The sequence below is a fragment of the Myotis daubentonii genome, chromosome X (assembly GCF_963259705.1).
Source record: "Myotis daubentonii chromosome X, mMyoDau2.1, whole genome shotgun sequence".
Lineage (NCBI taxonomy): Eukaryota > Metazoa > Chordata > Mammalia > Chiroptera > Vespertilionidae > Myotis > Myotis daubentonii.
Window position 1 is genome coordinate 9,230,650 of NC_081861.1, and position 15,220 is coordinate 9,245,869.

General features: G+C 53.8%; 1 protein-coding gene across 1 annotated transcript; it reads right to left on the bottom strand.

The window, feature by feature from the left end:
• Nucleotides 1-5,837: 5,837 nt before the first annotated feature.
• Nucleotides 5,838-8,680, bottom strand: LOC132224825 (zinc finger X-linked protein ZXDB-like). The gene has a single exon (XM_059679927.1). It carries the CDS (start codon nt 8,600-8,602, stop codon nt 5,981-5,983), a length of 2,622 nt encoding a protein of 873 aa, XP_059535910.1. The 5' UTR covers nt 8,603-8,680; the 3' UTR covers nt 5,838-5,980.
• Between the last annotated feature and the right edge of the window lie 6,540 nt (nt 8,681-15,220).

The window sequence follows — 15,220 nt, forward strand, 5'->3', positions numbered from 1 at the left end:
TGTCACACACAGAGCAGGGCCGATCAGGGTGTTTGGGCGCTGCCCCCTGTCATGCTGATCCCGGTGCCGGGAGGCCTCGTGGCTCCGCTGATCCCAGTGCTGGGAGGCATATTACCCTTTTACTATATAGGGTAGAGGCCTGGTGCATGGGTGGGTGCCGGCTGGTTTGCCCTGTAGGGTGTCCTGGATCAGGGTGGGGGTCCCCACTGGGGTGCCTGGCCAGCCTGGGTGAGGGGATGATGGCTGTTTGCAGCTGGTCACAAACCCTTCAGTGTGGGGGTCCCCACTGGGGTGCCTGGCCAGTCTGGGTGAGGGGCTGAGGGCTGTTTTCAGGCTGGGAGTGACTGAAGTTCCCAACCGCTCCTTTTTTCCTTTTTTTTTTTTTATTCTGGGCCAGCTTTAGCTTGAGGCTTGGCACCAGCTCTTAGGCCTCCGCTCCTGAAAGGTTTCTGGCCTTTGCTTACAATGTTGCGATTCTGCTGGCTGAAGTCCGGCAGTATTCGTTACAATGTTTCTTAAACTGCAGGGTCAGAGGCCTGCAGCTGCAGGCAGGGAACGTTGGTTTCCTCCGTCACTGAGGCAAGCAAGCCTCATGTTAGTTTCAAGCTGCCTGGCTGCCGGCCGCCATCTTGGCTGACAGTTAATTTGCATATCTCGCTGATTAGCCAATGGGAAGGGTAGCGGCCGTACGCCAATTACCATGTTTCTCTTTTATTAGTGTAGATACTAGCTGGTAAAATTAAAGCCAAGGCAAATATATTTTTAACTTATGATCAACAGAGCCCATAGTATCAGACTTCTTTTTAAATCATCATGTTATTGTGTTTTCAATTGGCAAGATTTTTTTAAATTTTATTTTATTGTTTAAAGTATTACACATAGTAGTACATGTCTCCTTTTTTCCCCCATTGACCTTCCCCTGGCCTCCCCTCCCCCCGGCACATGCCCTTACCCCACCCCCACAGTGTCTTGTGTCCATTTTAAAATAAAAATCAATAACTGAGAAAGAAAATAGGATTACATTAAAACATGTACATTATTTAAAATACCACTACCAACAGAAATTAAATTGCTTTCACTGAAATTATAAAGGCTTCACCATTTTTCTAGAAAATGATGTTGAAAGAGAAATCACTTGAAACTGTGAGCTCATCTACACTAATAAAAGAGAAACATGGTAATTGGCATATGACCGCTACCCTTCCCATTGGCTAATCAGCGAGATATGCAAATTAACTGACAGCCAAGATGGCGGCCGGCAGCCAGGCAGCTTGAAACTAACATGAGGCTTGCTTGCCTCAGTGACGGAGGAAACCAACGTTCCCCGCCTGCCTTGCAGGCCTCTGAGCTGGCAGTTTAAGAAACTATGTAACAAATACTGCCGGATTTCAGCCAGCAGGATCGCAACATTGTAAGCAAAGGCCAGAAACCTACTTTCAGCAGCGGAGGCCTAAGAGCTGGTGCCAAGCCTCAAGCTAAAGCTTGCCCAGAATAAAAAAAAAAAAAAAAAAAAAAAAAAAAGGAAAAAAGGAGCGGTTGGGAGCTTCAATCACCCCCAACCTGAAAACAGCCCTCAGCCCCTCACCCAGACTGGCGGGCACCCCAGTGGGGACCCCCACCCTGAAGGGTTTGTGACCAGCTGCAAACAGCCATCATCCCCTCATCCAGCCTGGCCAGGCACCCCAGTGGGGACCCCCACCCTGATCCAGGACACCCTTCAGGGCAAACCAGCCGGCCCCCGCCCGTGCACCAGGCCTCTATGCTATATAGTAAAAGGGTAATATGCCTCCCAGCACTGGGATCAGCGTGACAGGGGGCAGCGCCCAAACCCCCTGATGGGCCCTGCTCTGTGAGTGACAGGGGGAAATGCCCCAACCCCCTGATGGGCCCTGCTCTGTGCGTGACAGGGGGCAGCGCCCCAACCCCCTGATTTTCCCTGCTCTGTGCATGACGGGGTGGCGCCGCAACCTCCCCATCAACCCTGCCTTGAGTGTGACAGGGGATGGTGCCCCAACCCCCCAGTCGGCCCTACCCTGAGCATGACTGAGGGTGGAATCACAACCTCCCTATCGCCCTGCTCTGTGCATGACAGGGGGCGGTGCCCCAACTCCCCAATCGGCCCTGCTCTGAGCCCAACCAGGGGCTGCACCTAGGGATTGGGCCTGCCCTCTGCCACCCGGGAGCAGGCCTAACCCAGCAGGGCATTATCTCCAGAGGGGTCCCAGACTGCTAGAGGCCGGGCTGAGGGACCCCCCTCTCCCCCCCGAGTGCACAAATTTTTGTGCACTGGGCCTCTAGTCTATTTATATAAAAGCCTAAGCGACCAAACGACCAGAACGACCAGGCGCTATGATGCGCACTGACCACCAGGGGGCAGACACTCAATGCAGGAGCTTCCCCCTGGTGGTCAGTGTACTCTCACAGTGGGAATGCCGCTCAGCTGACTGACCCGTCCTGACGGCTCACCAGCCTGGTGGCAGCCACTCACTCCCTCAGTAGTCCTGCAGGTCCAATCTCTGGAGAATGGGCCAGGCACCAGTGCCACCTGCATGATCCCGACAGCACCACTGCCCACCCGGAGGACCAAACACATCCCAGCCTTCACCCTTAACCCCCACCCCCCCCATCAAGACCCCACCCATGCACAAATTTGTGCACTGGGCCTCTAGTAGATAAATAAATGGTTTGTTTTGAAAAAAGCAACATTTGTCCTTTGAAAATTCCAGCAAGGAGTATTAAAAATATAGATTATTATTTTATTGGAAAGAAGTTGGTTTAAGAAATTAAAAATTAAGTCACAGTATTAAGTTCTTTTCATGTTTAAATAATTTATTTAATGTTTGCTACTTGTGTGTTCATTTTAATACATAACACACATATCTGTCAGACATGAAAAATAGTGGTCTATTTAAGAGGTTTTAATGATTGACAATATTTTTTGAAATGCACTTTATGAATATAAATATTTCTAAAGCAAAGAGAAAATAATTGAGTAAGTAGACACAATGAAATTCTGAGCAAAAAGTATGACTAATTTTTGTTCAATAAATGAATACAACCACTGTAAAAATATATGTGTGTATACCCAACACACACACACTACAGAAACATTTCAAAGTGGAAATAATTAGTGCACTGCCAAAGTGCTACAATAACTGTCCTCCATAGACATTCACATGCAAACACTATTGGACTAATAAACTAGAGCAAGTATTAATTAGCAGAACTCCTTTGCAAAAACATTTAAAAAATGGAAATGAAACCGAAATTTCTCATCTGAACAGTATAGAAAATAATCTATTATCTGCGTCACATCACATACACATGAATTATTATCTAAGCTCAGAAAATAACTTCTTACTGTACACACAGAACTGCAGTGTATACTCAGCAAATGTTATCATTGGCAGAAAATGGGCCATGAGGCAAATGTCTGAGGGATAGTGGCAGGAAGAGATCTAACTACTTAAGAAGAAAAAAGAAGCATGGCAAGAACCGGAATGTGCATGCAAAGGAGTGGAGTGTGAAGAAAGCAGAAAGTAATAAACCAATTAAAGTGGAAAACAGCAGCTAATTATAACACAGGAACGAATCATGAAAGTTGGATGAGTGGGAAGGGGGAGGTGAAAAGAATTTTTTCTTTTTTTTAAAGCTGTAAGTCACTGGCTAAAGTCCACTTTGAATGTGAGTTGGCTAAACTGTCACATGAGCCAAAGCACAGACTTTTTGCCAAAACTACACAGGGTCATTCTGAATAACAAATATGACTTTTTCATCTTTACCTGTTGTAAAGATGTTCCACAAAATTCAAAATGCCCAATGGACACAGACAACAGGGGGGTGAGGGCATGAGTGGAGGGGGGAGCAATGGGGCGATAAGGACACATATGTAATACCTTAATCAATAAAGAAAAAATAAGAAAAAAAATTCAAAATGCTATACTCACATAAGGTGACAATTTACACAATATTCAAATTCAATCTTTCCTTCCAACTCTGGGCAAGTGCAAACAATGAGCTCTCCAGACCAGACAGGAGGAACCCTGTGCTCCATTATCAGTGACTCATGCAACAGCAGGATCCACAGTCCCAGTGAAGTCTGACTTTGGAAACAGAGCGAAGATGGTGTCAAATTGATCTAATGGAGAGGGATGTGGAAGTAACTGTGAGGAATGTCTCCTAGCATTTCCCCACTGAAACTCCTGGGGAGGAAACTGTTCATTGGAGGGAATACATAGATTCCCTATTCTGCTTCATCTTAATCCTTAAAAACCTTATTGTCTGAACATAAATAGGACTAAATTACTCCAATTTTTCCCTTATAGCAGGAAGGAATAAGAGGGTAAAAAGGTTATATAAGTTCATCAAAATACACCAACACAAATGTTTTTCTTTACATATTAATATAACTGGAAAAGTCTAAGGTGTGTGAACTATGCGTGTGCACTGCTAGGACCATTTGACAGCTAGAAAACTGAGGCTTTGTGACACTAATTTATTCAAGGCCACTTATCCATCACAAATTTGACCCTGGGTCCATTTCATGTCAAAGACCTGGCTGGCCATTTCTACAAGGAAGCCTCCCATTTCAAAAGAGGTCAGAAAGATAAACGGTGAGGGCAGCCAACATATTTTTGTTATCTTTTTTTCTCGCTAGTTCTATCATTACTTAAGAAAATATTTTGGCATTGAATAATATTTCTATTAATCTCTTACAAATGCCTTAAACAGCATATCTTCCTCCGCTAATAGTAACTCTACAAGAACAATTCATGATATTCAGAAGCACAAGTAATCATGAATTAATGCAATGAACAGCAGCAGCTGTGGATATCTCGAAATTAACACCAGACATTATAGGCTACTGATAAATGAGCACAACACAGCCTATAAAACATGCCTGCACAAAAAGTCATATTTCCAGTCTGACCAACTCCCTAGCTCCAACTATAAAGTTAAGGAAACAGAGGGAAGAGGAACTTAACACCAGGGGGATGTCATCAACAAAACTTAAGACTGTGGCAAATGCTACATGTAAAACCACCTCAATTTTTCAATGAATAAAACTGCAAGAAAAGTAGGCAAAGGGGAAATATATAGATGAACAAGACACTTCTGGGGGTGATCACTTTGTAATTTATATAAATGGCAGGTAACTGTGTTGTACAGTGAAATATGTTGTATGACAAATACAATTGAAAAATAAAAAGTTAATATTTTAATTTAAAAAAAAAAGAAGACACTTAAGAGACTTAATAGTATTCTAATTATTCAAAATATTAAAACAACCTAGCATTTATGAAAAAATTGGATATTGAAACCCGGACTGAACATTTATTACTATTAAGAAGTTATTGTTAACTTTAAGTATGATAATGGAATTGCAGTTATTTTCCTAAAAGAACCCATAACGTAAAGAACTATATATTGAGTATTAACGGTTGGAATCAACCATAAAATGATGTGATGTTTGATATTTACTCCGAAATAATACTGCAAGAGGGTTAAAGTGGAGATTAAACAAGATTGTTCATGAATTCATAACTGCTGAAGTTGGACACCAAAAACATAGATACTCATATAATTGTGTATTTTATGCATGATTTTTTAAAAAGTACATGCAACACTGGTACTGAAAATGTCATTTTTTTATGAAAAGAAGTATATTATCAAGGAACCACAGAGCTCAAAGGACCTCAGAAGCAATCTATTCAAACCACCTCATTTTATAAATAAGGACATTAAGGCTCAGATAGGTTAAGTGACTTGCTCAGGGTCACTCAACTCGACAGTTCCAGATTCAAGGTCAGAATTGAGACCTGCAAAGGCGTGGCCCGGGGCCATGTTCTTTCTCGGGCCCAAGAGACAGGGCCGCAGTCCCACACACAGTCCAGAGCATCCTTAACATCGAGCGTCACGAACGGACGGACGGACGGACGGACGGACGTCAGCCCCGTGGCGAGGAATGAAGGGCGTGGGCTCAGACCAAGAAGGAGCTGCCAGTCACGGCGATGAGATCCGTCTCTTTCGGACAGCCGTGGCTCCCCGCGGGATGGGAGAAGCCGAACTGGGTGTCGTCCTCGTCCTCCTGCGCGAAGAAGTCCGAGTCGGGATGGACGGCCCAGTCGGCCTTGGGCGTCAGCAGCTCGGAGACGCTGCTCTCGCAGAGGGTGCTGGACGGCGTCAGCGCGTCGGTGTCCACGGTCAGCTTGCTGCTGGGCGTCAGGGCCTGGGGCTCCTGGCCGCAGGTCTTCATGGCCAGGGAGCCCAGAGCCCCCAGGGGCCCCGCGCCCGGGCCGGACACGTCGTCCATGTCCAGGGGGCTGTGCTGGAAGCCGGTGGCCGTCGTCCCGAAGAAGAGCGAGGTATCCAGGCTCTGAGGCAGGTCGGTGGTGGCCAGCAGGGCCCGGGGGTCCACGGGCGGCCCCAAGGCGGCGCCGCTGCCTCCGCTGCCGCTGCCGCCGCCGGCGGGGAGGCTCCCGGCCAGAGTGGAGCTCACGGAGGCCACGTCGATAGTCAAGATGCCCGAGTTGACCAGGGCCGTGTCCAGCACCGCGGCGGAGCCGAGCTGGCCGCCCCCGCCCCCGCCGCCAGCGCCCCCGCCGCCGCCGGGCACGTCCGAGAAGAGGGACACCAGCTCGGCGTCGCTGAGGTCGCTGTGGCCCTGGCTGGCCAGCTCGCTGCTGGGCGTGAGGGCGGTGGCGGCCTCGAGCTGGGCCAGCAGGTCCTGGCCCAGGTGGTGCCTCTTGGCCATGTGGGTCTTCATGCTGTGCTTGGAGGTGAAGAGCTTGTTGCAGGTGGAGACGGGGCAGCGGCTCTTCCAGGTGTCCACGTCCTGCAGGTGCTTCTTGGAGTGGATGTAGAGGCTGCTGCGCGCGGAGAAGCGGGCGGAGCAGCCCTCCACGGGGCACACGAAGGGCTTGGTGCCCAGGTGGGTGATGCTGTGGCCCTTGAGGTGCTCGGCGCGCGTGAAGGACTTGCCGCAGCCCTGCACGGGGCACAGGAAGCGGCGGTCGTCGTCGTGCTTGCGCTTGTGCCGCAGCAGCTTGGACATGCTGGTGAAGTTCCAGCCGCAGCCGTCGAAGTCGCACAGGAAGGGCCGCTCGCCCGTGTGGCTGCGCAGGTGGATCTTGAGGCGGCAGGCCTTGTCGTACTGCTTGCTGCAGCCCGGGAAGGAGCAGGAGAAGAGCTCCTGCTCGCGGAAGTGGGCGCGGTTGTGGGAGAAGAGCGCGCTGACGGTGATGAAGGTCTTCTTGCAGCCCGAGAAGGCGCACTGGTAGGGCCGCTCGGGCTCGAAGTGGCTGCGCTGGTGGGCGCTCAGCTTGGCCTGCGTGGGGAAGCTGTCCTCGCACACCTCGCACTTGAAGGAGTTCTCCTGCTCGTGGCCCTTCATGTGCGCCTTGAGGTTGTACACGGTGGTGAAGCTCTTGCCGCAGCCGGGCGCCGGGCAGCCGAAGGGCCGCAGCTTGTCGTGCGACTGCAGGTGCCGCTTGAGCTTGTAGGACGTGGTGAAGGTCCAGCCGCAGCCGCCCAGCGGGCACTTGAAGGGCCGCTGGCCCTGGCTGCTGCTGTGCGTCAGCAGGTGCACCTTCAGCTGGTGCTTCTTGGCGAAGGTCTGGCCGCACTGCGCCTCGGGGCACAGGTAGAGCAGCAGCCCCGCGGCGGCGGCCGGGCCCAGGGGCGCGCGGGGGCTCGGGCCGGCGGGCGCCACCGGGGCCAGGGCCTCGGCCTCGGCCTCGGCGTCGGCGTCCTCCTCGGGCGCGGGCGCGGGCGCGGGCGGGGGCTCGGCGGGCTCGGCCAGCAGCAGGTCGGGCGGCCGGTCGGGGCAGTCGCCGGGCTGCGTGGTGGCGGCGGCGGCGGCGTGCGGGGCCCCGGCCTGGGGCGCGATCGGGCCCGCGGGCTGGGGCGGCGGGGAGGGCTGCGGGGCGGGCGCGACCCCCGGCTCCCAGGCGGGCGGCGGGGGAGGGGGGGGCGGGGGCGGCGGGGGCGCGGCGAGGGTCAGGACGCCGTTCTCGAAGCGCAGCAGCAGGTTCTGGCTGTGGAGGGTCACGGTGCCCGCGAAGGCCGCGGCGGGGCCCAGGCCCGGCCTGGGCAGCGGGGCGGCCAGCGGGGCGGCCAGCGGGGCCGGGGCCGGGGCCGCGGCGGGCAGCGCGGCCGGGAGCGCCGACAGGCAGCGGGGCCCCGGCGCGGGCCGGCCCGCGGGGTTCGCGCCGCCCTCGCCCCCCCGGAGCCCGGGGCCCGGCCCGGCCTCCTCCCTCCACACGGGCCCCGCGGCCTGGCCGGCGCCCGCGGGCCCCGCGTCGCCACCCACCGGGTCCAGCAGCACCAGGAAGAAGTCGTCGCCGCCGCCGCCGCCGCCGGCCGCCGGCCGGGGCCTGGGCGCCAGAGGGCTGGGGCCTGGGCCCCGCGAGGCCGCGCGGGCCTCCTGGCGCCGCCGCCCGCGCCCGCCATCTTGGGGGCCCCGCAGCAGCAGGAGGCGGCGCGCGGGGGCCTGGCCGGCCCGCGGGTCGGGGGCGCCGGGGACCCGGCCGCCGCCCGCCGGGCTGCCGGCGCCGCCGCCCTGGGGCGCCCCGCGGGCCGGGAGCAGCGCCGGGATCTCCATGGCGGCGTCCGCAGGCTCCGCTGGCGCCGGCGCCGGGAGGAGGTGCGACCCCGCCCCCTGCCGCGGGCCGGCCGCGCTCCGGGAGGAGAGAGCGCCGCGCAGGACCCGCCCCGGCAGGCAGCCCGGGGACGCGTGCGCCTCGCGATTTAAATACCCGCCCGCCGCCGCCGGCACAGCCCCCCCCCCCCCCGCCCGCCCACCCCTGCACACACACACACACACCGCACACACACACACACACACACACACACCCCGAGCGCACACACACCCCGCGCACACACACACACACAGCCTGCACACACACACACCCCGCACACACACACACCCCGCACACACACACACCCCGCGCACACACACACACACCTGCACACACACACACACCCCGCACACACACCGCAAACACACACACCCCGCGCACACACACACACACCCCGAGCGCACACCCCCCGCCCCCGCACACACACACACACCCTGCACACACACACACCCCGCGCACACACACACACATACCTGCACACACACACACCCCGCACACACACACACCCTGCACACACACACACCCCGCACACGCACACACCTCCGCCCGCACACACACACCCCGCGCACACACACACACCTGCACACACACACACCCCGCACACATACACACCCTGCACACACACACACACCTGCACACACACACACCTGCACACACACACACCCCGCACACACACACACCTCCGCCCGCACACACACACACCCCCTGCACACACACACACACACACCCGCACACACACACACTCCCCGAGCGCACACACCCCCCCCGCACACACACACACCTCCGCCCGCGCACACACCCCCCCCCGCACACTCACACACCTCCGCCCGCACACACACACACCCCCTGCACACACACACACACGCATACCCGCACCCGCACACACCCCTGCCTGCACACACACACACCTGCACACACACACCACACACACATGCACACACACACCCCGCGCGCACACACACACATGCACACACACACACATGCACACACACACACCGCGCGTGCACACACACATGCACACACACACCGTCCGCGCACACACACCTGCACACACACACACATCCCGCACACACACACACCCCGCACACACACACACACACCCGCACACACACACCACACACACACACACACCTGCACACACACACACACCCGCACACACACCGCAAACACACACACCCCGCGCACACACACACACCCCCCGAGCGCACACCCCCCCCCGCACACACACACACACCCTGCACACACACACGCCCCGCGCACACACACACACATACCTGCACACACACACACCCCCTGCACACACACACACCTGCACACACACACACCCCGCACACACACACACCTCCGCCCGCACACACACACACCCCCTGCACACACACACACACGCATACCCGCACCCGCACACACCCCTGCCTGCACACACACACACCTGCACACACACACCACACACACATGCACACACACACCCCGTGCGCACACACACACATGCACACACACACACATGCACACACACACACCGCGCGTGCACACACACATGCACACACACACCGTCCGCACACACACACCTGCACACACACACACATCCCGCACACACACACACCCCGCACACACACACACACCCGCACACACACACCACACACACACACACACACCTGCACACACACACACACCCGCACACACCGCAAACACACACACCCCGCGCACACACACACACCCCCCGAGCGCACACCCCCCCCCGCACACACACACACACCCTGCACACACACACGCCCCGCGCACACACACACACATACCTGCACACACACACACCTGCACACACACACACCCCGCACACACACACACCTCCGCCCGCACACACACACACCCCCTGCACACACACACACACACACCCGCACACACACACACTCCCCGAGCGCACACACCCCCCCCGCACACACACACACCTCCGCCCGCGCACACACACCCCCCCGCACACTCACACACCTCCGCCCGCACACACACACACCCCCTGCACACACACACACACGCATACCCGCACCCGCACACACCCCTGCCTGCACACACACACACCTGCACACACACACCACACACACATGCACACACACACCCCGCGCGCACACACACACATGCACACACTCACACACCCCGCACACATACACACCCTGTACACACACACACACCTGCACACACACAGCCCCCGCACACACACACACACACACACACACACCGCACACACACACACCCGCACACTCACACACCTCCGCCCGCACACACACACACCCCCTGCACACACACACACCCGCACACACACAGCTCACACGGGAGGGAAGCAGCCCACCCCCCGCACACACCCCCGTTCGCACACACAGCTCACGCGGGAGGGAAGCAGCCCCCCCCACCCCACCCCCCCGCACACACAGCTCACGCGGGAGGGAAGCAGTCCCCCCACACACACACCCGTTCGCACACACACAGCTCACGCGGCGTCCCCCCAGCACACACACACCCCCATACACACACACCCCCGCACACACACAGCTCACGCGGGACGGAAGCAGTCCCCCCCCCCCCGCCGCACACACCCCCATTCGCACACACACAGCTCACGCGGCGCCCCCCGCCACCACACACACACACACACACACACACACCCGCACACACACAGCTCACGCGGGAGGGAAGCAGCCCCGCCCCACACACACACCCGTTCGCACACACACAGCTCACGTGGCGTCCCCCCCCCCCGCACACACACACACACAGCTCACGCGGGAGGGAAGCAGCCCCCCGCCCCCAGGTGAAGGGCAGTGACGGCTCCTGTGCCCACGGGGCCGCAGTGCCCAGAGGTCCATCTGCTGGATGCCGCTCACGTCCCCCTCACGGTGCAAACCGCCACAAACGCCCACCCTCCCGGGGCTCAGCCAGGGCTCACTGCCTCTCACGTGTGAACCATCAGTGGCTGGATGGACGGATGGCTGGACGGATGGATGGCTGGATGGATGGATGGACGGCTGGATGGACGGATGGACGGATGGCTGGCTGGCTGGCTGGCTGGACGGATGGACAGCTGGATGGACGGCTGGATGGATGGCTGGATGGCTGGATGGGTGGATGGACGGATGGATGGATGGCTGGATGGACGGATGGACGGATGGCTGGCTGGATGGATGGGTAGATGACACAGTATTCCTCAGAGGACACAGTATGTGTCAGCCTTATCTACCATAGTGCTGGCAAGTCTGAAAGCGATGTCTTTTTTGTTTGCTTTCTGGACAACTTCCGTGTCCAGAACCGTCTTGACCAGGAAAATTTGGTACCTAATATATATTTTAAAATAAATCTTTAATGATATCAGAGAGGAGGGAAGAAGGAGAGAGCGATAGAAACATCCATGATGAGAGAGAATCATGGATTGGCTGCCTCCTGCAAGCCCCACCCTGGGGACCGAACCCACAACCCCGGGCATGTGCCCTGACGGGGAATCAAACCAGTGAGCTCTTCGGTCCTGGGTGGATGCTCAACGGCTGAGCCACACCCACCTGGGCCCTACTGGCAATTTTGTTGCAGTTCTCTTGTGCAGAGTTTAGAAACAGTAAGAGACTAGCACCCTGTACAGTGCCCAAGCTAAACCAACCTACTCTACACTCCCACCATTGCTTCTGCCATTGTCAATGTCATGTGCAGTCTCACATGAGAATAAGGCAGTCCTCAGCTTACTCTAGATTCTCTAGCATAGGGAGGTCTCCAGGCAGGAGCAGCTGTTGAATGTGAAGTCTCCTGAGAAGAAGGCACAGGTGGCCATGTGCCATACACCCCACCCTCCCTCCACCACCAGCGCCTGCTTGCATTTAGTTGTAGTGGCCCAGTCTCACTGTAATGCATTTGGCCTGTGCTGTCTCATGATCTTATCATTGATGATGATCCCCCAATTTGTCATCAGTGAGTTGGGAATCGATATAAACAGAGGGTGAAATATCTGGCAAGAGAGAGGTTTAGAGACATGATTTGATTATGGGGTACCTAGAGTTTAAAGAATCCCTGCTTCCCCTCTCTTTTAATGATAATGTACAGTTGCTGATCTTTGATTAGGAAATCAAGTTTTTCATCCATAACAATTCAAACCTCATCAAAATTTCTACTTCACATGTTTTTCTTTGTATTCCTTTTGGGGGGGGGAGTGGAGGATGGGGACGTGTTTTTCAAATCTGAGCTATAGAGGAGTACATACAACTTATCTGCCAAGTTTAGATACTTTATGAAAGCAAACACCCATGTGACCAGGACCAAGGTCAAGAAATAGACTGTTGCCAGTCTTCTAGAATTCCTTCCAATCACAATCCACTCCCTCCCCAAAGGATATAGTTATTATCCTGACTTTGTGATAATCTTCTCAGTGCTTTTCTTTTTTTAAAAAAAATATATCTTATTAATTTTTTACAGAGAGGAAGGGAGAGGGATAGAGAGCTAGAAACATTGATGAGAGAGAAACATCGATCAGCTGCCTCCTGCACACGCCCTCCTGGGGATGTGCCTGCAACCAAGGTACATGCCCTTGACTGGAATCGAACCTGGGACCCTTCAGTCCGCAGGCCGATGCTCTATCCACTGAGCCAAACCAGTGAGGGCCTCAGTGCTTTTCTTAATAGGTTCCCACTTTATATGAAGTTATATAAACCAAATTTTACTGCCTGCTTCCTTTTATAGCTCCCTTCTGCCATTCTGTATCAAATTTGAGAGACTTCATCTATGTCATTCACAGTAGCTATAGACCCTTTGCCTCTATTGTTGACTAGAATTCCAGTGTATGATTTTAGCAAAGTGATTATGATCGGATTATGCCATCCTATAGTGGATGGACACTAATGGTTGCTATTAGTTTATAACTACTGCTGTGAACAATGCTGCAATTAGGCAAGAAAAGAAATAAAAGCCATCCATTCAAAAAGAACGATATGAAACATGTTTGCTGATGACATGCTCTTGTACATAAAAAAATCTTAAAACTCTTCACAAAGACTGTTAGAACTAATAAATGAATTCGGTATAGTTCCTGAAAACAACATCAACATACGAAAACCAGTTTTATCTAAACATTGACAATCAACTATGATAATAAAAGCGTAATATGCAAATCGACTGAACGACCGTCTGGATGTCCTTCCGGACAACCTCCTGGACAAAGCTGGGGCTGCAGCTGCGGGATTGAGGCAGCCACTGCGGCTGCAAGGGAGGGATCGAGGCAGCCACCGTGGCTGCAAAGGCTTACTCTTGCACGAATTTCATGCATCGTGCCTCTAGTCAAAAATAAAAGTAAAGGAAATAATCCTATTTATTTATTTAATCCTCACTGGAGCATATTTTTCCATTGAATTTTAGAGAGAGTGTGCCAGGAGCCGGTCCATCCTTGCTGTTTCAAGGGACCTGGCATATATGGCATACGGTTCTTAATATGTTTGCTCACCTTCTTGGCGCTGTGTTTTAACCAAGGTCACCTCTCCAAGAAAGGTTGAATCCCCAGGTAGGGATTTTCCCCTGAAGTTAGGGAGGGAATAAAACCCCTCAACTAAGTGCCAGGCAGGTAATTAATCACTTTAACTATGAACAATCATGCTTAAGCTACATAATCTTTACTCCCTGGAATGGAGATAAGAAACGCCCTAACCTTTGTAATAGAGATTGATAGGATTGAATCAACTGGTATAAATACAGATGTAACAAGACAGAGAGAGACAGAACTTAGAACACAGAACTTACAAGAGAGAACCTACAGACAGAACCTACACAGAACCTACAGACAGACGAACTTTGCTGGAGAGAACATGGCAAAAGATCCTGGACTGAACCTGACTAGAACCTGGTGACTGAACCTGGCTGGAGAGCCTGGACAGAACCTGGCTGAAGAACCTAGCGAGGGAACATGGCTACAGAACCTCGCTGGAGATCTGAAGCAGAACCTCTCTGGAGATCCAGACCAGAACTTGGCTGGAGATCCTGGCTAGAGATCCTGGCTAGGCTACTGATCAACTGAACGCTGTCTCCATGTCATTCCTTCTTCGCCGACTCCGTCCACACCTTTGGGGACCCCTGGACCTGCTGGGGTTCGACCCCGGCAAGAGTGGAAGGGAGGGGGAGAGACAGAGAGAGAAGTGGATGTGAGAGAGGCATCAATTGGTTGCCTCCTGCACCAGCCTGGACCAGGGACAGTGATTGAGCCCACAACCCAGGTATGTGCCCTTGACCAGAATTGAACCCAGGACCCTTCAGTCCAAGGGCCAACACTCTGTCCACTGAGACAAAGCACCTAGGGTGAAAATAATCCTATTTACCATAGCATCAAAAGCTATAAAATATTTGACTTAACTAAGGAAATGTACATGGGAAACTGCTAAACATTGATGAAAGACAGACAAAAATAAAATGGAGAGATAGTCGTGGATTGGGAGATTTAATATTGTTAAAGCATCCACTTATGAAATTAAACCCTTATCTAACATCCTTCACAGAAATTAATTCAAAATAGGTAAAAACAAGTTCAAGACCTGAAATTGCAAAACTCCTAGAAGAAAATATTAGGGAAACTT

Coding starts and splice junctions, on each gene's coding strand:
- LOC132224825 (XM_059679927.1), bottom strand. CDS start 8,602: ATGGAGATCCCGGCGCTGCTCCCGGCCCGCGGGGCGCCCCAGGGCGGC.